At 47.0% G+C, this 25778-nt stretch overlaps 1 protein-coding gene across 1 annotated transcript in view; it reads left to right on the top strand.

Annotated features, from left to right (window-relative positions):
* The first annotated feature begins 4807 nt into the window (after nucleotides 1-4807).
* LOC144507486 (fibroblast growth factor 19-like) overlaps nucleotides 4808-25778 on the top strand; it is a 48939-nt gene continuing 27968 nt past the window's right edge. The window contains exons 1-3 of the mRNA XM_078234612.1: nucleotides 4808-5169; nucleotides 6380-6483; nucleotides 19177-19434. Of these exons, the coding sequence (XP_078090738.1) occupies nucleotides 4944-5169; nucleotides 6380-6483; nucleotides 19177-19434 (588 nt within the window). The 5' untranslated portion in view covers nucleotides 4808-4943. The remainder of the gene's footprint in view (nucleotides 5170-6379; nucleotides 6484-19176; nucleotides 19435-25778) is intronic.

Raw genomic sequence — 25778 nt, 5'->3', positions numbered from 1 at the left:
CTCACCTCAGTTCTAATAGTTTTACCCCTTACCTTCAAACTATGACCCCTAGTTCTGGACTCCCCCCACCATTGGGAACATTCTTTCTGAATCTACCTTGTCGAACCCTGTTAGAATTTTATAAGTTTGTGATGCAGAGACACGCCATCATAGCAGGTTCAATTCCCGTACTGGCTGAGGTTATCCATGCCTGAGGTGTGGTGACCTCAGATTAAATCACCACCAATAAGCTCTCCTCCTCAAAGGGGAAAGCAGCCTATGGTGCTTTGGGACTGTGGCGACATTTCATTTCATTCCAGTCTATATTAAGATAACAGTTTTTATCTTTCCATTATTTAGTGGCCTATAGAATATACCCAGTAATACTACCTCTATTGTTTGTTAACCAATTCTATTCTGTCCTTGATCCCTCTAGAGCACCCTTTTCTCCAGCACTGTAATATTTTCCTTAATCAGTACGGCCACCCCTCCTCCTTTCTTTCATTCCCTATCTTTCCTGAACACCTTGCATCTAGGAGTATGACAATTACAAGGGGGGATAAGTTCAAGATAAGGAGGGGAAGGTTTAGTGGAGATGTGCAGGGGAAGTTTTTTACACAGGGGGTGGTAGGGGTCTGGAATCCACCGCCAAGTGAGGTGGTTGAGGCAGTTACGTTAGCCACAGTTAAGAATTATCTTGATAGACATATGAACAAACGGGGAATAGAGAGATACAAGCGGTTGGTCTATTTGATTTGATTTGATTTGATTTATTATTGTCATATGTATTAACATACAGTGGAAAGTATTGCTTCTTGCGCGCTATACAGACAAAGCATACCATTCATAGAGAAGGAAACGAGAGAGTGCAGAATGTAGTGTTACAGTCATAGCTAGGGTATAGAGAAAGATCAACTTAATGCAAGGTAAGTCCATTCAAAAGTCTGACAGCAGCAGGGAAGAAGCTGTTCTTGAGTCAGTTAGTGCGTGACCTCAGACTTTTGTATCTTTTTCCCGAACATAAGAACATAAGAAATAGGAGCAGGAGTAGGCCATCTAGCCCCTCGAGCCTGTCCCGCCATGCAATAAGATCATGGTTGATCTGAAGTGGATCAGTTCCACTAAGGAAGAAGGTGGAAGAGAGAATGTCCAGGGTGCGTGGGGTCCTTAATTATGCTGGCTGCTTTGCCGAGGCAGCGGGAAGTGTAGACAGAGTCAATGGATGAAAGGCTGGTTTGCGTGATGGATTGGGCTACATTCACGACCTTTTGTAGTTCCTTGCGGTCTTGGACAGAGCAGGTGCCATACCAAACAGTGATACAACCAAAAAAAATGCTTTTTATGGTGCATCTGTAAAAGTTGGTGAGAGTCATACCTAACATGCCAAATTTCCTTAGTCTTCTGAGAAAGTAGAGGCGTTGGTGGGCTTTCTTAACTATAGTGTCGGCATGAGGGGGACCAGACAGATTGTTGGTGATCTGGGCACCTAAAAACCTGAAGCTCTCGACCCTTTCTACTTCGTCCCCATTGATGTAGACAGGGGCATGTTCTCCTTTACGCTTCCTGAAGTCGATGACAATCCATTTTGTTTTGTTGACATTGAGGGAGAGATTATTGTTGCTGCACCAGTTCACCAGATTCTCTGTCTCATTCCTGTACTCTGTCTTGTCATTGTTTGAGATCCAACCCACTATGGTGGTGTCGTCAGCAAACTTGAAAATCGAATTGGAGGGGAATTTGGCCACACAGTCATAGGTGTATAAGGAGTATAGTAGGGGGCTGAGAACCCAGCCTTATGAGGCACCGGTGTTGAGCATGATCATGGAGGACGTGTTGTTGCCTATCCTTACTGATTGTGGTCTCTGAGTTAGGAATAGGAATCTAGATAGATAAACGTGATCGGCGCAGGCTTGGAGGGCAGAATGGCCTGTTCCTGTGCTGTACTGTTCTTTGTTCTTTGATATAGTTAATAACCAGGCTTACCTTTTTTTTAGACACCTCTATGTTACCATCACAACATCAAACAACACATGTGGCTCTTAAACGCATTTCACCAAAATGGATTTCTGTGCAAGAACACGACTTTTCTTTTAAAATAGTCACACCAATTTTTTTTGTAGAGGTTGAGATGAGCTGTGGATATAGGCATTTCACGTGAAAGAATTTGGGGGGGCCTATAGAATTGATCAATACAAAGGTCAATGTCCGCCCCCTTGTGGAGGATTGAAAGTTGTGTGTCACTGGAGTGTAACTGTGCTGAGCACATTCTCTTGACAACTTGCGTTTCAAAATGCTGGAAACTTTAGTGCTAAAGTAGATATCCTACCACAGGTGAGTAGAACCACAAGAGCCGAGAAGAGTATTCATTGCACATCTTGATTCATGGCATCCGATGAATTTGAAAGAATTTGGAATTTAAAATCCTGCAACTCGTATTGGGGTTATTGCTGAAGGGTAAAACTGCATTTCTGCTTTGACCCCCCAATGGTCAGTGCTTGAGACATTCTGACCTACTCAATCCCATTGATTACAATGTGGCGACCCAAAGGATGAGCAGTAAAAATATTTGGTGATCAGAATCCACTGATAATTTATTGCATGCTACAATTAGAAACGGGTGTGAGGGAGAATAAGTAGAACTCTGTATGTAAGGTATGTTCGAAGCATTACGTTTCGGTCAATGTAAATTTCACGGCCATTAGACCTCAGAAAAATGTTGATACAGTTTGCTTTCCCGGAATCGCTGCAACTCACTCCAGGTTTCTGGAAATGACACGATATTAATTGGCTGTTTCCCCAGGATCCCGGCCGTTCACACGTAGGATGTCAAAGTGGAGGATTTGGGAGTTAAGTGCACTGGATCCGGGTCCGGCGCCGCAGCCAAATCCCGGAGTCGCCCTCAGCGGCAATTAGTCCCTTCAGTTTCAATTATCCCAGAGTGTAAACTGAACAGGAAACCGAGAGAGAAAGAGATTAGTGTTTGCCCAATAAAACAGAACATTAACTTTTCAACTCCGGAAACCTAATAAACATGTTAATAGTTAATAGTTAAAACTCCCAGAACTATTCCAGTAAGTTTCTTTTGTGCAGTCATAAATTGGCAATTGGAAGGTGACACTTAATGACAATTTTATAATATGATTCCCTTCCTTTTTGCTTCCGTATATAGAATCCCTACTGTGCAGAACGAGGTCATTCGGCCCATCGAGTCTGCACTGACCACGACAATCCCACCCAGGCGGCACGGTAGCACAGTGGTTAGCACTGCTACTTCATAGCTCCAGGGACCTGGGTTCGATTCCTGGCTTGGGTCACTGTCTGTGTGGAGTTTGCACATTCTCCCGTTTCTGTGTGGGTTTCTTCTGGGTGCTCCGGTCCCCCCCCCCCACAGTCCAAAGATGTGCGGGTTAGGTTGATTGGCCATGCTAAAATTGCTCCTTGGAGTCCTGAGATGCGTAGGTTAGAGGGATTAGCGGGTAAATGTGTAGGGATATGGGGCTGGGGCCTGGGTGGGATTGTGGTCGGTGCAGACTCGATGGGCTGAATGGCCTCTTTCTGTACTGTAGGGTTTCTATGAGGCCCTATCCTTGTAGCCCGTCATGTTTGCCCTGCACTATAGTGCCCCGGGCACTTTGGGGAAATTAGCATGGCCAATCCACACATTTTTGGACTGTGGGAGGAAATCGGAGCACCCGGAGGAAACCCACGCAGACACAGGGAGAATGTGCAAACTTAACACAGACAGTGACCCAAGGCTGGAATTGAACCTGGCGCTGTGAGGCAGCAGTGCTAACCATGTGCCACCCCTCATCACTGGGTGATGCAATATTACATCACTATTACCATTCAGGTGTTTAATCTATCAATGCTCGATTTGCTAACCAGCACATGGGAATAATCTGTAACCATCCCACTTGGTGACGGCCCCTCTCCATAACTGGACTTCATTCATATTCTGCTCCCCTTTTATTTCTCTCAGAAATGCTGTGATTCCCGAAAAGATGCTGGAGAATCACCCAGAGTCTGCGATGCACAATAAAGTGAACATCGTGTTGGGATTGAGAACTCACCTCAGCTCAAACCATCACCTTTGAAATTTGAAAAATGAATCAAAATCCCAGTCTGTTGCAGGCTGTCCCGGTGTAATCGGTTTATCAGGAGTGCGGTTTTCTTTTTTTTAAATAAATCACCTATTTAATGTCAGTTTCGTGAAATTATTGCAGTCAGATGTCAAACAGTGTGGCTGGAAGGGTCTGTGTGTGTGTAGGGGGTGGGCAGGTGGGGTGGGGGTAATCTGTGTGTGGCTGTGTGTGTATGGGGGGGGGGGGAGTGTGTACATGTGTTGGGGGGTCCCTCATTTCTGTAAGGAACAAAGTTTAGTTTCAATTGAGATGCAGGTTTTAAAAAACCGCAAGCGTGTGCTGGTTACAGAAAGATGCATAGAGTGAAATCAAACACATAAAGCGAGTGGCGAACAAGTGGGGAGAGATAGTGAGGGTTCTGCTGATTAAAGGGCATCTTCGCCTCAGGTTAAGCGCTTGAAGAGGATGAAAGATCACAAAGTGTGGATCATTCTCAGCACTGGCGATTGCTTCTGGACAGTTCAGAGTAAAGTCCACACTTCAAACTCTGCCAGAGGTTTTCCTGTTTTAGTGTGTGTGTGTGTGCCAAAGGGCTAGCACTTGCACGTATCTCCATCATTGCATAATTGATTCCAACTATGGCCATGACCCTCCCCCTCCCCCCACCCCCATTCCCACTCCCGCTCCCGCCCAGAATTATAAGGATGTGCTGCAGAACCTTGTCAAGAGATGTCACATCACTGGCTTTCTGCCGGCGTTTTAAGGTGATTCTGATGTCATTTGCTGCATGGACTTTAAAAGCAGCAGCGATGGGTTCACAGGCAGAAGAACGATCCCGTCCGTGTCCAGGACAAGCTCCCAGCTCCAGCCCTCGTGTTCGGGATGGGCTCCAGACTTGCCAACTTGCTGTGCTCGCACCTCGCCGTGCTCCTCGCCGCTTCACTGGTCAGATCAACCCCTCTGCTGAGGACGGACTCAGGAGCTCAGCTGGAGAGGGGCTGGGCTCAGCAGATCCGATTCCTGCACCTGTACATGGAGGGCAACAGCAGACACTTACAGATTAACCCTGACGGACACATTGACAGCTCCAACTCCCAGAACTATTACAGTAAGTTCATTTCTGGGTTGAATGTGACATTTAATGATCACTTTATAATTTGATTCGCTTTTCTTTTTTTGTTAACATTTAATCTGTTTCTATCACTGGATCATGCAATATTAGACTGCTTTACCGGTAACGTTTGGTAATTAAATCATAGAATCATAGAATCCCTACAGTGCAGAAGGATTTACCCAGCCAATCCCCCTGATACAGTCTGCGGATGCTGGAATCTGAAACAAAAACAGAAAATGCTGGAAAATCTCAGCAGGTATGGCAGCATCTGTGGAGAGAGCATACAGCCAACGTTTCAGCTCTGAGAAGGGTCATCCAGGCTCGAAACGTTGGCTCTATTCTCTCTCCACAGATGCTGCCAGACCTTCTGAGATTTTCCAGTATTTTTTCATTTGATATTTGTTAACCAACACATTGGAATAATCTGTAACCTCCCCACCTTGTAATGGTCACTCTCCTCTGGTTGCCTCTTTCTGTCAGAGACCTGTGGGATTCCCAAATAAATCCTGAGACCTTCCAATGTCTGCTCATCACCTCAGGCCACTTAAAGATGAACCTCAGTTAACGTTTCGAATTCATATGATCCTTCTACACAACTGTTCGGACTTGAAACATTAACTGTATTTCTCTTTCCACGGATGCTGTCAGACCTGCTGAGTTTATCCAGCATTTTCTGTTTTTTTTCAGATTTCCAGCACCTGCAGTATTTTGCTTTTCATTAAAGATGAACTGTCTTGTCGCCTTTCGATTTGTTACCAAACTATTAACTGCAGTTGGTTCCTTATTATTTAAAGATCGTTTGAACGGATAATCCAGAAGTTTCCTTTTAGTGAATTTATACTTAAAACAATTAAGTGTTGATAGAATCGTTAAACAGTGTGGACGTAAGCGGGCTGAGGGAATCAATTGGATATCTCTTTCAAAGAGCTAGCAAAGGCATGTCAGGTCGAATGGCCACCGTCCGTGCTTCTGTGATACAGGGGAGAAAGAGACCATGCGGCCCATTGTGCCCCATGCCATCTTTGAAAGAACGAGTCCATAAGTTCCCCATCCCTATCCTTTCCCCGAGGGCACATGTCCTGTTTAACTCCTCTCCTGTCCTTACAAAACCACCAAAAGCAACAGGACATCTGGGGAATGTTTGACTGCTACCTCTCCGTGCCGGTATGACTGTCTAACGCGTGTGTTTTATATGGGATTACAGCGCTGCTGGAGATCAAAGCGGTGGAACCAGGACATGTGGTGATCAAAGGGGTGAGGACAGGACGGTACCTGTGCATGGACACCGAGGGCAGCATTTTTGGATCAGTAAGTATTGGCCACCTATTTGTACAAAACTAGCAAAGTTGGTCTGCAGACCCAGATCCTCAATGAGAACACCTCACCCATCCCTAAACATGTTAACCCTGACCGTCCCGAGTGTAATATGTGGTGAATATCTTTCTTCCCAATAGATGACCTACCGTGAGGATGACTGCAATTTCAAAGAGGAACAGTTACCAACATTTTATAACGTGTACCACTCCCCGAGGCACAAGAAGGTGTTAAGTCTGAGCCTGGAGAAGCGCCCATTCATCCCCAACAGAGAACTGCCACCTCTTTCTATGTTTCTGCCTCTGGAGGACCAGTTACCCACCACCACCCACAGCAGAAGAAACCCTGAGAGAGAGACCAACGACACAGACCCCTTTGGGATGCGGTCCGGACAACAGGCGAGCCCCAAACTCTCCAGAATTGGAAGAGGATAACGGGCCACAACGATCTATTTGAGACTATGACTGCGATCATTAACATTGACCAAAAGTACCGTTACCAGGGTCCAGATTCTATTTATTTATTGTGTTGTATCACCATATAGTCGATGAACTAGAGTAAGTAACACCAGTTGAAGAAGCACTGATAGGAATAGGGTCACGAGATTACAAATTAATTACGAAGGATAAAGTTATTCTTAGCCAATGCACCCAAAGAGATCCGAAAGTGTTTCTCTTGTAGCATTTAATTGTTTCTTAGAAGGTTCCAGATTCTCACTTCCATTATTTTTCCTGGGACTCTGTTTCATGCAGTGTTCACTTGTGACCTGGAGAATATAATCCTGGCATCAGCTCCTAATTTGCCTTTTTCTGTTTGAACCTTTGCTCCATTACCCACTCTGGCTATTTCATTTAAAGTCACAGTCCAGTTTTATCTTTTCGAGTTTTTTGGCAGTGACATTCAGATGTCCCCTTTCTGTGATAAATCTTTCCTCACCTATTATATCAAGGATTACCCTATTCACTGCTTCCAGGGCTTAAATATCTTCTGTGTTTCTCAACAAACAGGACTGGATGTGATACTGAAGATGCAGCCTAAGCAAAGCACAGCCCAATTGTGACTTTATCCCACTTAGGTTCGACTGTTCTACTTGCTTTCTACGGCTTGTTTACTGACTTGTTTCTACAGCTTGAACATTCTGCTAACCTTGCTAATGATTGCTGTGCATTGGGTGGGCATGTTTAGTGCTTAGTGCACATTGAGACCCCTAGCCATTTTTGGCTGAATTCTGACCACCTTCAACACCATTCATGGACTATGTGTGTCATCTATTTCTGTCTTCCCATCTGCACTACTTTCCATTTCTCTGTATTAAGATTCATCTGGCTTTACCCTGTCAATTTATACACTTAATCCAATTCATTTCAGTGAATACACTAATCATCCTCTTTCAATATTATCCTCAACTTTGGCTGCCATGCCATTGAATCCAGGCCAATGACATTAATTGGAAATAGTGTCAGTCCCAACACTGAACCCTGGGGCAGCCGACTCGGTATATCTCACAGCCTGAGATAACTTCCCTCACTAATATTGGTTGTTCTCCATTCTTTCACTAATTCCTTTTCCATTTCCAAAATTTATCCTGAAGTTTGAGGTTAACTGGTCACCTTTTCTATGGAGCTTTGTCGAGTGCCTTTCTTGAATCTATGTACATCCTAGGCCAAACACAGAACACTTTAATTGTTACATCCTCAAAGACGTTAAGGAGGCTGATCAAACAGGGAGCTTTCCCATCTGAATCCTCTTTCTGTCTTATAAACTCCATGATTCTATGAATGATACTTCTCAGTACTAGCTTTAATTGGAAAGAAAGTTACACACACAAAATTATATCTAAAGAACAAAAGGGCAGTCTAAATGCTTTTATATTTCACTTTTGCAAAAAGACTTGAATCACTCCTCTCAGTATACAGTAGAATTAATCTTGTCTGTGAAATTGTACTGCCTACTCTGAATTATCTATTTATTTAAATTATTGCTGTCAATATTTATATTTATATATATATATATGCCAATACTTTTTATAAAAATGTTTTTCTAACTTAAATGGCGATTTGTACAACTTAAATATAACTGAAATAGAAAATAAATGGCACTTTGTTTCCTAATGAAGTTTTACATTTGTTTGAATTGTTCAAAGGTTGATGATTGTGTCTTATTGCAACAGAGCAGAATAGTCAGATTATCATTGATACGATTTGATTTGTGTGCATGTCCTTGTCAAGCTCCATGAACTTGAATATTGTCATTTATTACCTCGGGGTAAAAGTTCTGATTGCCCCTCTGTATATTTACAAAACCAGTGTGCAATTCAACCAGTTAATCCCCAGACACAACTGCAGTTTGAGGCCAAGAGCACCAAGGTTTGTAGTTTTAGGCATCACTCACTTAATTTTATTTAATGAATGGGTGTGTAATTTTATGGGGCCATGTATTACATCATGCACAATATTGTCCAGTTCTAATCTCTTGCTGTAAAGGATATTGTTAACATTACAGAAAAGGGTTGGAGAGGATATAATTTATTTGTGTGCTTCACAAGATGGAACTGTCCAACATTTCTGAGCAATGACATTAGTTAGCAAAATTTGAGTTATGTAAACTAAATACGAATTTTTACAGTAAAACTCACTATTCCTTTAGATTTCAGACATTATGGGTGGAATGTTATGAGGTTTGCTCTAAGTGTCTAGCTAGCGTGAAAATCAGAGAATTGCTGATCCGCTTTTCGGGCGAGTTTCCACTCCCAATCTTATGCACTCTGTCTCTGAAATTTTGGGCTAGACCGTTTCTGGCCACAAGTGGCAGTGGGCGGGACTTAACCCACCAGACAACCAGCAGTTCAGATCGGAGCCACAAACTGCGCATGCGCAGAAAAAGGGAAAAATAAAGCAGCTCTCCTGGCAGAACCCTTCCGGGCCAGATACAGCCTCCCCCTACCTGCCAAGGACATCGGAGGCCCCCCAACATTACTGACCCCCTTATCCCCACACCCCACTGGACCCACTTGCACAGGATCCCCTCATCACCCCCTGGGCCCGATCGCTGCCTGACATGACCCTCTCTGTTGTAGTGGGAGACTTGAATTTTCCTCATATTGACTGGAAATCTCCTAGGGCTAAGGGTCCGGATGGTGAGGAGTTTGTCCAGGAAAGTGTTTTGGAACAAGATGTAGATAGTTCAACTCGAGAAGGGACTATACTGGATCTGGTACTAGGGAATAAGCCTGACCAGGTCAACAAAGTTGCAATGGGGGAACATGTGGTGAACAGTGACCACAATTCCATAAGTTTTTGGATACTCATGGAAAAGGACAAGTGTTGTCCTGGGGTTAAGGTGCTAAATTGGGAAAGGCTAATTACAACCGGATAAAGTGGTAAATGCTTTTAACATTTAAGAAAAACTTGGACGGGTTCATGGATGAGAGGGGTGTGGAGGGATATGGTCCAAGTGCAGGCAAGTGGGACTAGCCAAAGAATGGTTCGGCACAGACAAGAAGGGCCAAAAGGCCTGTTTCTGAGCTGTAATTTTCTATGGTTCTATGGTTCTAATAGGATTAACTCAATCTGACGAAGGAGCAGCGCTCCGAAAGCGAGTGGCGTTTGCTACCAAATAAACCTGTTGGACTTTAACCTGGTGTTGTTAGACTCCTTACTGTGTCTAACACCCTCCGTGCTCTCATCCCACGTACTCCCCGCGTTGGAGATCTCTACTGCCTCCCGAAGATACACAAGGCAAACACACCCGGCCGTCCCATCGTATCGGGCAATGGGACCCTGTGCGAGAACCTCTCCGGCTATGTCGAGGGCATCCTGAAACCCATTGTACAAAGAACCCCCAGCTTTTGTCGCGACACGACGGACTTCCTACAGAAACTCGGCACACATGGAGCAGTTGAACCAGGAGCGCTCCTCGTCACAATGGATGTCTCGGCACTCTACACCAGCATCCCCCATGACGATGGCATTGCTGCAACGGCCTCAGTGCTCAGCGCCAACAACTGCCAGTTTCCAGATGCAACTTTACATCTCATCCGCTTCATCCTGGACCACAATATCTTCACCTTCAACAACCAGTTCTTCATCCAGACACACGGAACAGCCATGGGGACCAAATTTGCACCTCAATATGCCAACATCTTCATGCACAGGTTCGAACAAGACTTCTCCACCGCACGGGACCTTCAACCGATGCTATACACTAGATACATCGATGACATTTTCTTCCTTTGGACTCATGGTGAACAATCACTGAAACAACTCTATGATGACATCAACAAGTTCCATCCCACCATCAGGCTCACCATAGACTACTCTCCGGAATCGGTTGCATTCTTGGACACGCGCATCTCCATTAAGGACGGTCACCTCAGCACCTCACTGTACCGCAAGCCCACGGATAACCTCACGATGCTCCACTTCTCCAGCTTCCACCCTAAACACGTTAAAGAAGCCATCACCTACGGACAAGCCCTCCGTATACACAGGATCTGCTCGGATGAGGAGGATCGCAACAGACACCTCCAGACGCTGAAAGATGCCCTCATAAGAACAGGATATGGCGCTAGACTCATTGATCAACAGTTCCAACGCGCCACAGCGAAAAACCGCACCGACCTCCTCAGAAGACAAACACGGGACACAGTGGACAGAGTACCCTTCGTTGTCCAGTACTTCCCCGGAGCGGAGAAGCTACGGCATCTCCTCCGGAGCCTTCAACATGTCATTGATGAAGACGAACATCTCGCCAAGGCCATCCCCACACCCCCACTTCTTGCCTTCAAACAACCGCACAACCTCAAACAGACCATTGTCCGCAGCAAACTACCCAGCCTTCAGAACAGTGACCAAGACACCACACAACCCTGCCACAGCAACCTCTGCAAGACGTGCCGGATCATCGACACAGATGCCATCATCTCACGTGAGAACACCATCCACCAGGTACACGGTACATACTCTTGCAACTCGGCCAACGTTGTCTACCTGATACGCTGCAAGAAAGGATGTCCCGAGGCATGGTAAATTGGGGAAACTATGCAGACGCTGCGACAACGGATGAATGAACACCGCTCGACAATCACCAGGCAAGACTGTTCTCTTCCTGTTGGGGAGCACTTCAGCGGTCACGGGCATTCGGCCTCTGATATTCGGGTAAGCGTTCTCCAAGGCGGCCTTCGCGACACACGACAGCGCAGAGTCGCTGAGCAGAAACTGATAGCCAAGTTCCGCACACACGCGGACGGCCTCAACCGGGATATTGGGTTCATGTCACACTATTTGTAACGCCCACAGTTGCGTGGACCTGCAGAGTTTCACTGGCTGTCTTGTCTGGAGACAATACACATCTTTTTAGCCTGTCTTGATGCTCTCTCCACTCCCATTGTTTTGTTTCTTAAAGACTTGATTAGTTGTAAGTATTCGCATTCCAACCATTATTCATGTAAATTGAGTCTGTGTCTTTATAAACTCTGTTTGTGAACAGAATTCCCACTCACCTGAAGAAGGGGCTTAGAGCTTCGAAAGCTTGTGTGGCTTTTGCTACCAAATAAACCTGTTGGACTTTAACCTGGTGTTGTTAAACTTCTTACTGTGTCTAACTGGATTAGGCAGGATTTGGAGGCTGTTGTTTGGGAGAAACTGTTTGAGGGTAAATCCACATCTCGCATGTGGGAGTCTTTTAAGGAACAGTTGATCAGAGCGCAGGACAGGCATGTGCCTGTGAACAGGAAGGACAAGAAAGGCAGGATTTGGGAATCGTGGATGACCAGAGAAATTGCAAGTCTAGTCAAAAAGAGAAAGGATCCGTACATAAGGTTCAGGCAACTAAAAACAGATGAAGCACTTGAAGAACACAGGGAAAGTAGAAACAAACTCAAACAGGGAGAAACAAAGGCAAAAAGGGGTCACAAAATGTTTTCGGCAGGCAGGATTAAGGAGAATCCCAAGGCATTTTATACATATGTTAGGAACAAGAGGGTAGCTAGAGAAAGAGTTGGTCCACTCAAGGACAAAGGAGAGAAATTATGCGAAGAACCAAAGGAAGTGGGTGAGATCCTTAATGAGTACTTTGTTTCTGTATTCAGAAAGGAGAGGGACATGTTGTTTGATGGTGTCTCAGAGGGGTATGCAAACCCTCTAGAGCAAGTCATCATTACGAGGGAGGAAGTGTTAGGTGTATTAGAAAGCATTAAGGTAGACAAATATCCTGGGCCAGATGGCATCTATTCCAGATTGCTGAGGGAGACAAGGGAGGAAATTGCTGGGCCTCTAACTGAAATCTTTGTTTCCTTGTTGGCCACAGGTGAGGTCCCAGAGGATTGGAGGATAGTTAATGTTGTCCCATTATTTAAGAAGGGTAGCAAGGATAACTCAGGTAATTATAGGTCAGTGAGCTTGCCGTCAGTGATAGTGAAATTGTTGGAGAAGATTCTTGGGGATAGGATCTATACACATTTGGAACTGAATGGTCTGAAAGATATGTAGAGGGACAGGTAGTATTGAGGGAGCAGGGGGGCTGCAGAAGGACTTAGACAGGTTAGGAGAGTGGGCAAAGAAGTGGCAGTTGGAATACAACGTGGAGAAATGTGAGGTTATGCACTTTGGAAGGAGGAATGGAGGCATGGACTATTTTCTAAATGGGAAAATGCTTAGGAAATCAGAAACAAAAAGGGACTTGGGAGTCATTGTTCAAGATTCTCTTAAGGTTAACGTGCAGGTTCAGTCAGCAGTTAGGAAGGCAAATGCAATGTTAGCATTCATGTCGAGAGGGCTAGAATACAAGGGCAGGGATGTACTTCTGAGGCTGCATAAGACTCTGGTCAGACCCCATTTGGAGTATTGTGAACAGTTTTGGGCCTCATATCTAAGGAAGGATGTGCTGGCCTTGGTAGAGGCCCAGAGGAGGTTCATAAGAACAATCCCTGGAATGAAGAACTTGTCGTATGAGGAATGGCTGAGGACTCTGGATCAGTACTCATTGGAGTTTAGAAGGATGAGGGGAGATCTTATTGAAACTTACAGGATACTGCGAGGCCTGGATAGAGTGGATGTGGAGAGGATGTTTCCACTAGTAGGAAAAACTAGAACCAGAGGGCACAACCTCAGGCTGAAGGGATGATCCTGTAAAACAGAGATGAGGAGGAATTTCTTCAGCCAGAAAGTGGTGAATCTGTGGAAATATTTGCCGCAGAAGGCTGTGGAGGCCAGGTCATTGAGTGTCTTTAAGATAGAGATAGATAGGTTCTTGATTAATAAGGGGATCAGGGGTTATGGGGAAAAGGCAGAGAATGGGGATGAGAAAAATTTCAGCCATGATTGAATGGCGGAGCAGACTCGATGGGCCGAGTGGCCTAATTCTGCTCCTATGTCTTATGGTCTTATGGTCTTAGCAACAGACAGCATGGTTTTGTATGAAGGAAGTCATGTCTCACTAATTTGAATTAGTTTTTTGAGGAGGTGACAAAAATGTTTGATGAGGGAAGGGCCGTGCATGTTGTCTACATGAACTTTGGTAAAGCATTTGACAAGGTCCCTCATGCAGGCTGGTGCAAAAGGTTAAATCATACGGGATCAAGGGCGAACTAACTAGATGGATTCAGAACTGGCATGGCCATAGAACAACGTTACGACATTGGATGAATGAACACCGCTCGACAATCATCAGGCAGAAATGTTCTCTTCCTGTTGGAGAGCACTTCAGCGGTCACGGGCATTCAGCCTCTGATCTCCGGGTAAGAGTTCTCCAAGGCGGCCTTCATGACACATGACAGCGCAGAGTCGCTGAGCAGAGACTGATAGCCAGGTTCCGCACACATGAGGACGGCCTCAACCGGGATATTGGGTTCATGTCACACTATCTGTAACCCCCACAACCTGCCTGGATATGCAAAATCTCACTAGCTGTCCTGTCTGGAGACAATACACATCTCTTTAACCTGTGCTTAATGCTCCCTCCACTCACATTGTCTGTACCTTTAAGACTTGATTAGCTGTAAAGGCTCACATTCCAATCATTATTCATGTAAATTGAGTTTGTGTCTTTGTGCCTTGTTTGTAATCAGAACTCCCACCCACCTGACGAAGGGACAGCCTGTTCCGAAAGCTCGTGGCTTTTGCTACCAAATAAACCTGTTGGACTTTAACCTGGTGTTGTTAGACTTCTTACCATGGCCATAGAAGACAGAGGGTAGCGATGGAAGGGTATTTTTCTGAATGGAGGTCTGTAACTAGTGGTGTTCCACAGGGATCAGTGTTGGGACTTCTGCTGTTTGTAATATATATAAATGACTTGAAAGAAAATGTAGCTTCTCTGATTAGCAAATTTGCAGATAATACCAAGATTGCTGGAGTTGCGGATAGTGATGAAGATTGTCAGAGAATACAGCAGGATATTGATAGGCTGTAAAATTGGATGAAAAAATGGCAAATGGAATTTAATCCAGACAAAAGCGAGGTGATACATTTTGGTCGTTCCAATTCAGGTGGGAGCTATAAAATAAATGGCAGAACCATCAGGAGCATAGACACACAGAGAGATCTGGGAGTGCAGGACCACAGATCCTTAAAAGTGGCAGAAGGTGGAAAAGGTGGCGAAGAAAGCATATGGCATGCTTGCCTTCATTGTCCAGGGCAGCGAGTATAAAAGTTGGCAAATTATGTTAGTTATATAAAACATTGGTTAGGCCACATTTGGAATACTGTGTCCAATTCTAGTCACCACACTACCAGAAGGACGTGGAGGTTTTAGAGGGAGTACAGAAGAGGATGTTGGCTGGTTTGGAGTATTAGCTATGAGGAGAGATTGAATAAACTGGGATTGTTCTCCCTGGAAAGATGGAGGCTGAGGGGCAACCTGACAGAAGTTTATAAAATTATGAGGGGTATGGATAGGGTGAACAGTTGGAAGCTTTTTCCCAGGGCAGAAATGACAATTGCAAGGGGGCACAAATTCAAGATAAGGCGGAAAGGTTCAGTGGAGATGTGCGGGGGAATCTTTTACACAGAGGGTGGTGGGGGCCTGGAATGCGCTGCCAAGTGAGGTGGTTGAGGCAGATACATTAACGACATTTAAGACTTATCTGGATAGACACATGAACAGCCGGGGAATAGGTTGGTCCAGATAGGAAAATGTGATCAGCGCAGGCTTGGTGGGCAGAAGGGCCTGTTCCTGTGCTGTACTGTTCTTTGTTCTCTTCCTTGCCCTCATCATCACAGAGGCACAGATTCCACGCCCCCCCCCTTCCCCCCCACCCCCCGCATCAGGACACCTGCAAGTGCTGACTTCGCTTCCCCTCCATGGTAACAAGGTGACATTTAGCGACAACTTTACAATATGATTCCCGTCCTTTGTGCTTTAATTTATTCTGTTTATATAATTGAATGATGCAATATTAGATCACTATTACCATTAAGGTGTTTAATCTATCAATGCTCGATTTGCTAACCAGTACACGGGAATAATCTGTAACCATTCCACTTGGTGACGGCCCCTCTCCATAACTGGACTTCTTTCATATTCTGCTCCCCTTTTATTTCTCTCAGAAATGCTGTGATTCCCGAAAAGATGCTGGAGAATCTCCCAGAGTCTGCGATGCACAATAAAGTGAACATCGTGTTGGGATTGAGAACTCACCTCAGCTCAAACCATCACCTGTGAACTTTGAAAAATAAATCAAAATCCCAGTCTGTTGCAGGTTGTCCCGGTGTAATCGGTTTATCAGAAGTGCAGACTTCAGTTTTTTTTAAAAACACACACATATTTGATGTCACTTTCATTAAACTATTGCAGCCAAATATCAAACAGTGTGGTTGGAAGGGTCTGAGTGTGTGTGGGTCTGTGTGGGTGTGTGTGTAGGTGTGTGGGTCTGTGTAGTTCTGTGTGGGTGTATGGGTCTGTGTGTGGGTGTGTGGATCTGTGTGTAAGTGCATGGGTCTGTGTGTGGGTGTGTGGGTCTGTGGGTGTGTGGGTCTGTGTGTGGGTCTGTTTGTGGGTGTGTGAGTCTGTGTGTGGGTGTGTGGGTCTGTGTGATGGGTGTGTGGGTCTGTGTGTGGGTGTGTGGGTCTGTGTGTAGGTGTGTGGGTCTGTGTGTGGGTCTGTGTGTGGGTGTGTGGGTCTGTGTGTGGGTGTGTGGGTCTGTGTGTAGGTGTGTGGGTCTGTGTGTGGGTGTGTGAGTCTGTGTGCGGGTCCGTGTGTAGGTGTGTGGGTCTGTGAGTCTGTGTGTGGGTCTGTTTGTGGGTGTGTGAGTCTGTGTGTGGGTCTGTGTGTAGGTGTATGGGTCTGTGTGTGGGTGTGTGAGTCTGTGTGTGGGTGTGTGGGTGGATGTGTGTGTCTGGGGGATCTGTGTGTGAGTCTGTGGGAGTGTGTGTGTGTGTGTCTATGTGTGGGTGTGTGTGTGTCTGTGAGTGTGGGGGGGGGGGTTTGTGTGGGTCTGTGTGAGTGTGTGTCTGTGAGTGTGTGTGTGGGAGGAATGGGGGGGGGGGGGAGATCCTAATTTATGTAAGAAACAAAGTTTAGTTTCAACTGAGATGAAGAAAAGCAGATTTTAAAAATGAACGCCGGCATGTGCCGGTTACAGGAACGCGGAGATAAATTCAGAAACACGAGTGAAATCAAACACATAAAGCGAGTGGCGAAGAAGTGGGGAGAGACAGTGAGGGTTCTGCTGATTAAAGGGCATTTTCGCCTCAGGTTAAGTGCTTGAAGAGGATGAAAGATCACAAAGTGTGGATCATTCTCAGCACTGGCGATTGCTTCTGGACAGTTCAGAGTAAAGTCCACACTTCAAACTCTGCCAGAGGTTTTCCTGTTTTAGTGTGTGTGTGTGTGTTGCACGTATCTCCATCATTGCATAATTGATTCCAACTATGGCCATGACCCTCCCCCTCCCCCCACCCCCATTCCCACTCCCGCTCCCGCCCAGAATTATAAGGATGTGCTGCAGAACCTTGTCAAGAGATGTCACATCACTGGCTTTCTGCCGGCGTTTTAAGGTGATTCTGATGTCATTTGCTGCATGGACTTTAAAAGCAGCAGCGATGGGTTCACAGGCAGAAGAACGATCCCGTCCGTGTCCAGGACAAGCTCCCAGCTCCAGCCCTCGTGTTCGGGATGGGCTCCAGACTTGCCAACTTGCTGTGCTCGCACCTCGCCGTGCTCCTCGCCGCTTCACTGGTCAGATCAACCCCTCTGCTGAGGACGGACTCAGGAGCTCAGCTGGAGAGGGGCTGGGCTCAGCAGATCCGATTCCTGCACCTGTACATGGAGGGCAACAGCAGACACTTACAGATTAACCCTGACGGACACATTGACAGCTCCAACTCCCAGAACTATTACAGTAAGTTCATTTCTGGGTTGAATGTGACATTTAATGATCACTTTATAATTTGATTCGCTTTTCTTTTTTTGTTAACATTTATTCTGTTTCTATCACTGGATTATGCAATATTATCTTTCTCTACAGCCTAGCTGTGACTGTAACACTACATTCTGCACTGTCTCGTTTCCTTCTCTATGAACGGTATGCTTTGTCTGTATAGCACGCAAGAAACAATACTTTTCATTGTATGTTAATACACGTGACAATAATAAATCAAATCAAATCAAATATTAGACTGTTATAGCCATTAACATTTGGTACTTAAATCATAGAATCATAGAATCCCTACAGTGCAGAAGGATTTACCCAGCCAATCCCCCTGACACAGTCTGCGGATGCTGGAATCTGAAACAAAAACAGAAAATGCTGGAAAATCTCAGCAGGTCTGGCAGCATCTGTGGAGAGAGCATACAACCAACGTTTCAGCTCTGAGAAGGGTCACCCAGACTCCGAAACATTGGCTCTATTCTCTCTCCGCAGATGCTGTCAGACCTGCTGAGTTAATCCAACATTTTCTGGTTTTTGTTTCAGATTTCCAGCACCTGCTGTGTTTTGCTTTTTGCAAAGATGAACCTGCCTTGTCACCTTTCGATTTGATACTAAATTATTAACTGCAGTTGGTTCCTTATTATTTAAAGATCAGTTGAACAGATAATTCGAAAGTTTCTTTTTAGTGCATGCATACTTAAAACAATTAAGATTTCATAGAATCATTGAATAGTCTGGGCCTATGGGGTAAAAGTAGACTGAAGGAATCAATTGGACACCTCTTTCAAAGAGCTAGCAAAGGCACGTCAGGTCGAATGGCCACCGTCTGTGCTTCTGTGATACAGGGGAGAAAGAGACCACGTGGCCCATTGTGCCCCATGCCATTTTTGAAAGAACGAGTCCATAGGTTCCCCATCCCTATCCTTTCCCCGAGGGCACATGTCCTGTTTAATTCCTCTCCTGTCCTTACAAAACCACCAAAAGCAACAGGACATCTGTGGAATGTTTGACTGCTACCTGTCTGTGCCGGTATCACTGTCTAACGCGTGTGTCTTTTATGGGATTACAGCGCTGCTGGAGATCAAGGCGGTGGAACCAGGACATGTGGTGATCAGAGGGGTGAGGACAGGACGGTACCTGTGCATGGACTCCGAGGGCAGCATTTTTGGATCAGTAAGTATTGGCCGCCTATTTGTACAAAACTAGCAAAGTTGGTCTGCAGACCCAGGTCCTCAATGAGAACACCTCACCCATCCCTAAACATGTTAACCCTGACCGTCCCGAGTGTAATATGTGGTGAATATCTCTTTTTCCAATAGATGACCTATCGTGAGGATGACTGCAATTTCAAAGAGGAACAGTTACCAACATTTTATAACGTGTACCACTCTCCGAGGCACAAGAAGGTGTTAAGTCTGAGCCTGGAGAAGCGCCCATTCATCCCCAACAGAGAACTGCCACCTCTTTCTATGTTTCTGCCTCTGGAGGACCAGTTACCCACCACCATCCACAGCAGAAGAAATCCTGAGAGAGAGGCCAATGACACAGACCCCTTTGGGATGAGATCTGGACAACAGGTGAGCCCAAAACTCTCCAGAATTGGAAGTGGATAACGGGCCACACCAATCTATTTGAGACTATGACTGCGATCATTAACATTGACCAAAAGTACCGTTACCAGGATCCAGATTCTATTTATTTATTGTGTTGTATCACCATATAGTCGATGAACTAGAGTAATAACCCCAGTTGAAGAAGTACTGATAGGAATAGGGTCACGAGATTACAAATTAATTGTGGAGGATAAAGTTATTCTCTTCCACGATCATCCTCAACACCGATGCCCCACAAGGCTATGTCCTCAGTCCCCTACTATACTCCTTATACACCTATAACTGTGTGGCCAAATTCCCCACCAACTCAATTTTCAAGTTTGCTGACGACACCACCATGGTGGGTTGGATCTCAAACAATGACGAGATAGAGTACAGGAATGAGATAGAGAATCTGGTGAACTGGTGTGGCAACAATAATCTTTCCCTCAATGTCAACAAAATGAAGAAGATTGTCATCGACTTCAGGAAGCGTAGAGGAGAACATGCCCCTGTCTGCATTAACGGGGATGAAGTAGAAATGACCGAGGGCTTCAAATTTTTAGGTGTCCAGATCACCAACAATGGTCCCCCCATGCCGACACTATAGTTAAGAAAGCCCACCAACGCCTCTACTTTCTCAGAAGACTAATATAATTTGGCATGTCAGCTACGACTCTCACCAACATTTACAGATGCCCCATAGAAAGCATTCTTTCTGGTTGTACCACAGCTTGGTATGGTTCCTGCTCTGCCAATGACCGCAAGAAACTGCAAAAGATTGTGAATGTAGCCCAATCCATCACACAAACCAGTTTCCCATCCATTGACTCAGTCTATACTTCCCACTGCCTCGGAAAAACAGCCACCGTAATTAAGGACCGGACATTCTCTCTTCCACCTTCTCCCATCAGGAAAAAGATACAAAAGCCTGAGGTCACGTACCAACCGACTCAAGAACAGCTTCTTCTCTGCTGCCATCAGACTTTTGAATGGACCTACCTCACACTAAGTTGATCTTTCACTACACCTTAGCAATTACTGTAACACTTTTGCAAAAAGTCTTGAATCACTCCCTCTCAGTGTACAGTTAATATACAATTAATCTTGTCTGTGAAATTGTACTGCCTACTCTGAATTATCTATTTATTTAAATTATTGCTGTCAATATTTATATTTATATATATATATATATATATGCCAATACTTTTTATAAAAATGTTTTTCTAACTTAAATGGCGATTTGTGCAACTTAAATATAACTGAAGTAGAAAATAAATGGCACTTTGTTTCCTAATGAAGTTTTACATTTGTTTGACTTGTTCAAAGGTTGATGATTGTGTCTTATTGCAACAGAGCAGAATGGTCAGATTATCATTGATACGATTTGATTTGTGTGCATGTCCTTGTCAAGCTCCATGAACTTGCATATTGCCATTCATTACCTCGGGGTAAAAGTTCTGATTGCCCCTCTGTATATTTACAAAACCAGTGTGCAATTCAACCAGTTAATCCCCAGACACAACTGCAGTTTGAGGCCAAGAGCATCAAGGTTTGTAGTTTTAGGCATCACTCACTTAATTTTATTTAATGAATGGGTGTGTAATTTTATGGGGCCATGTATTACATCATGCACAATATTGTCCAGTTCTAATCTCTTGCTGTAAAGGATATTGTTAACATTACAGGAAAGGGTTGGAGAGGATATAATTTATTTTGTGTGCTTCACAAGATGGAACTGTCCAATATTTCTGAGCAATGACATTAGTTAGCAAGATTTGAGTTATGTAAGCTAAATTTGTACAAAAAAACTCACCATTCCTTTAAATTTCAGACATTATGGGTGGAATTTTCCGACCTCGTTGCGCCCATTTTACGACGGGAAAATGTTGTAAAGTCGGGCGTAAAACGACTAGCGGGAATAGCGCCTGTTTTCATGCCCATTCCTATCTTACCATGGGAGAAACATTGGTGCAATCGGGAGCCAGCCCAAAATGGATGAGACGTCAATTTACATGTCTTTGCATGCATCATAATGTCATTAGTGAGCTTCACTCCCAATCGTCCCAGCTCACCTGCCTTTACAACCTCATTTGCCACAACTGAATTAGCCTGGAAAACACCTCCTTTATAAAAATCGGATTCTAGCACTTGATCAGTGAGGGTGAGCGAGGTGTCTCTGCGTTCAAACTGCTCCGTGCTGCTTGGGGGTGGGGGGGGGGGGGGGGGGGGGGTGGGGGGGGGGGGGGGGAGGGTTAGTTCATGGGGCCCAAGTTGCATTTCGGGTCGGGGGGGGAGGGGCTGCGAGTGTGTGGGGGGCTGTTGTTGCTCACGGGACTCTCAGCACGGACCGAGTCTGAGCGCTGACCTCGAGTCTTAGGGATGCCTCTGGGTCCTAGTGCAGGCAGCAGAAAGCTCTGCTGCAGGTGGGGGATATGCTGAGAATTCTTTGAAGTGGCAGTGCTGCAGCCTCAGGACTTGTCAAGGAACATTGTCTGTGGTCACTACTGCATGGGTACTGGATGTGTGTTTGTGGTGGGGGTGGAATGGGGGGCTGTGTTGCTGGGGGGCTGTGGGGGGGAATGGAGGGGTTGTGTTGCTGGGGGGCTGAGTTGCTGGGGGGCTGTTTTGCTGGGGGCAGTGGGGGGAATGGGGGGGTCTGTGTTGCTGGGGGGCTGAGTTGCTGGGGAGCTGGGGGGGGAATGGGGGGGTTGTGTTGCTGGGGGGCTTGTGGGGCTCTGTTGCTGGGGAGCTGTGGGGGGAATGGGGGGCTGTGTTGCTGGGGGCTGTGGGGGGAATGGGGGGGCTGAGTTGCTGGGGGACTGTTGGGGGGGGAATAGGGAGTGTGTATGTTGCTGGGCTGGGAGTGAGCAGAGATCTTCAACCTCTCCATTTGTCTCTCTCCTTCTCCAAATTCCCCCCTCCCTCCTTCACATTGACGAGATGTGTTTTGCAATGCAACACTTTGATCTTGCTGTTCTTTTAGTTGCTGCTGGAGCTGAGGAGGAGGAGCTGGAGGATGAATTGCGGGCACAGGAGGCCCAGGCCTTACCACTCGCAGGAATATAGGCAAACTATCTCCGGAGGCAGGATGTGGCCGCCATTCACCATGGGGAGGGGTGGGGGGAGTGGGCAGGGGAAGGAGGGAGCGGAGACCCCGGCAATTCCACACATGAGTGTCCTTCAAACAGCTGTCGGACATCGTGTGCTGCCAACAGCTCCGGTCTGAAAGGAGACAGTGCGACACCTGACATTTGTTGCAGGGGCACGGGGGTGGGGGTTGAGGGGGCGGGGGGGGGGGTGCACCCACTCCCAGTGCCTGTGAAATTGACGCCTTAAAGTTTTACGCCACTGGGTCTTTCCAGACCGCCAGTGGAGACCTTTGTGGCATTTCACAATCATCCGTCCAGAAGTGTGTAAGGGAGGTCACGGATGCCCTGTATGCCCAGGCTGGCCAGTATATCAAATTTAATCTGGACAGGCCCAGCAGCAAGCCCAGGCTGCAGGATTCATGGCCATCGTGGGGATGCCAAATGTGCAGGGTGCTATAGACTGCACCTTCATCACCCTCAAGGCCCCGATCAAGAATCCACGAAGATTCACGAATAGAAAGGGCTTCCATTTAGTAAATGTGCAGTGAGTGTGTGACCATCAGCTGAACATTGTGCATGTCTGCGCCAGACACCCCGGCAGCGTGCATGACAGTTTCACCTTGCGGAGCTCGGATATCCCAGAGATCTTTGAGGAGGAGCCCAGGGTGCAGGGATAGCTCAGGGGGAACATGGATTACCCGTTTCGGACTTGCCTGATGTCGCCTCTGCGGAGGCCTGAGACTGAGGCGGAGACTCAATACAATGAGGCCCACATTGCCACCCGTTCAATAGTGAAGCGGTGCGTAGGGCTCCTCAAGATGTGGTTCAGGTGCCTGGATCACCAGGACCAGGTGTTCTGGCAGGGCCCTCCAATATAGCCCCGTGTACAATATTGTCCCACATTGTGGCGGTGTGCTGTGCCCTACACAACCTGGTGCAGCAGTGAGGAGACCTTCTTGAGGAGGAGGACATGGAGGCTGACCAGCCGGGCGTCACTGGGGAGGAGTCCACCCAGCAGGAGGAGGAGGAAGAGGAGGAGGAGGTATATGAAGAGCAACACCACCAGCTGGAGGGCTGGTGGCAGCTAGGGTCAGGCATGCGAGGGCGGCGTGTGAGGCCCTGATCAGCACCTGCTTTGGGCAATGGAAGGTTGTGTTGCCGCACGTGGGTTCCATTTCCCCCCCCCATCCCGGAGTTCGATAATCTTCTGCAACATTTGGGGCGGCGCGCTGGCACAGTGGTTAGCACTGCTGCCTCACAGCACCGAGGAACAGGTTAAATTCTGGCCTTGGGTCAGTGAGTGTGTGGAGTTTGCACATTCTCTCCATGTCTGAGTGGGTTTCCTCCGGTTTCCTCCTACAGTCCTCAGATGTGCGGGTTAGGTGGATTGGCCATGTTAAAGTGCCCCTTAGTGTAAGGGGGACTAGCTTGGGTAAATTCATGGGGTTATGGGGTTAGGGCCTGGTTGGGATTGTGGTTGGTGCAGACTCGATGGGCCGAATGATTTTATGATTCTATGAGTGTAACACCAGGGTGGTGGGTCTGGGTACACTGTGTTAACGAGTTTCTTTGGTAGGCAGGAGGGTGATGACGACTCGCTAGCACCATTGTGATGATGCCCTGGTGCAAAGCAGCCTGACTCCTACCTGTGCTTTGCATGCATGCTAGCATCTGGACCCACATCTGGGTAGTGGGTAAGGGATCACTAAACCTCCATGCAGGCCCCCCGGGGCGGGAGGGGTGGGGGAGGGGAGGGATCTCTTGTGGGTCCTGGGGATGCAACGGCAGGTGGTGTAAGTCACAGATGGCCGGACGTGTCGGGGTCCCTTCCTGCAACGCAGGACACCAGGTTAAGTGCAAGGAAGGGAGAGGAATCTGGGATGCAGGCAACTCTCTTGACATTTCTCCATAAAGTTGGGGATTGGCAGTTGCTCACTCCTATGCTCCAGCCCAACCATGCTGTCACTTAATGTCCACATCCGCCCCTCTCCCGAAGCTCGAGAGCCCGCTCCTCAAAGGGGGTGAGGACCCAGATCTCAGGCTCACCACCCCCCTGTCTTCACCCTCTTCCGGCGGTTATGGGCATTCTTCTCCTGTGGGGACAGAAGGAGTCCTACAGCGTATCAGGGGGTGGCCCTCAGAGGGCTGTGATACTCTTGGGAGGAAGAGGGAGGTGCTTTGGGGTCAGGAGCTGGAAGCATGCAGGGTGCTGGGGTGGAGGGATCTGGGGGTCATTTAAGGGAAAGATGCTAGATGAGGTTACACACTCACCCTTGCTGCCCGGATTAGGTCATTCATTTTTTTTCTGGCTCCCAGTTCTCATGGCCAATGCCCTGGCACTCAGACACGCGGCCACTGCGTCCCAGGGTGCTTTACTATCGCTTTCCATCAGAGAAGAGGGTGTCCCGCCTTGCCTCCACCACCTCCAGGAACCTGGCCAGATCAGATTCCGAAAATCTGAGTGCTAACTTCCTTGAGGCCATTTCTTCCTGCACTGCCTGCCTGTCTGTCCATCCTTGAGGTTTTTATGGAGCTTTCTCTTGTTAGGGCAGATCAGCTGCTGGCAGTTTGGGCGGGTCACACACCCGTTAGAGCATTCCAGTGAGTTTAATAAAGTTTGCCTTGTTACCATGAAGGGGGAGCCAAGTCAGCACTTGCAGGTGTGCTGATGGGGCGGGGGTGGGCGGTGGGGGGGGGAATGTGCCTCTGTGAGGGCGAGAGGGGCAGGGCGAGGGTGTGCGGGGGAGGGGCAGGGCGAGGGACTGCTGGGGGGCTGGGCGAGGGAGGCCAGGGGTAGGGGAGATCGGAGGCAGGGGCGAGAGAGGGTCATATCCGGCAGCCATCGGGGCCGGGCTGGGGTGGTGAGGGGACCCATGTCCAAGTGGGTCGGAGTGGGGGGGCAGGCTGAGGGGATAAATGGGTCAGTAATGTCGGGGGGGACTCCGATGTTGGTGGGGGAGGGAAGGCGGAGGTTGTATCTGGCCCAGGAGGGTTCTGCCAGGAGAGGTGCTTAATTTTTCGCTTTCTCTGCGCATGCGCAGTTTGTGGCTCCGATCTAAGCTGCTGGTTGTCTGGTGAGTTAAGTCCCGCCCACTACCTCCTGTGGCCAGAAACGGTCTAGCCCAAAATTTCAGAGACAGATTGCATAAAATTGGGAGTGGAAACTCGCCCGAAAAACGGATCAGCAACTCTCCCGTTTTCACGCTAGCTGGACACTTAGAGCAAATCTCATAAAAT

This window comes from Mustelus asterias, chromosome 19, assembly GCF_964213995.1.
Source record: "Mustelus asterias chromosome 19, sMusAst1.hap1.1, whole genome shotgun sequence".
NCBI lineage: Eukaryota > Metazoa > Chordata > Chondrichthyes > Carcharhiniformes > Triakidae > Mustelus > Mustelus asterias.
Note: the sequence above shows the minus strand (reverse complement) of the source record. Positions and strands in the feature narration are given on the sequence as shown.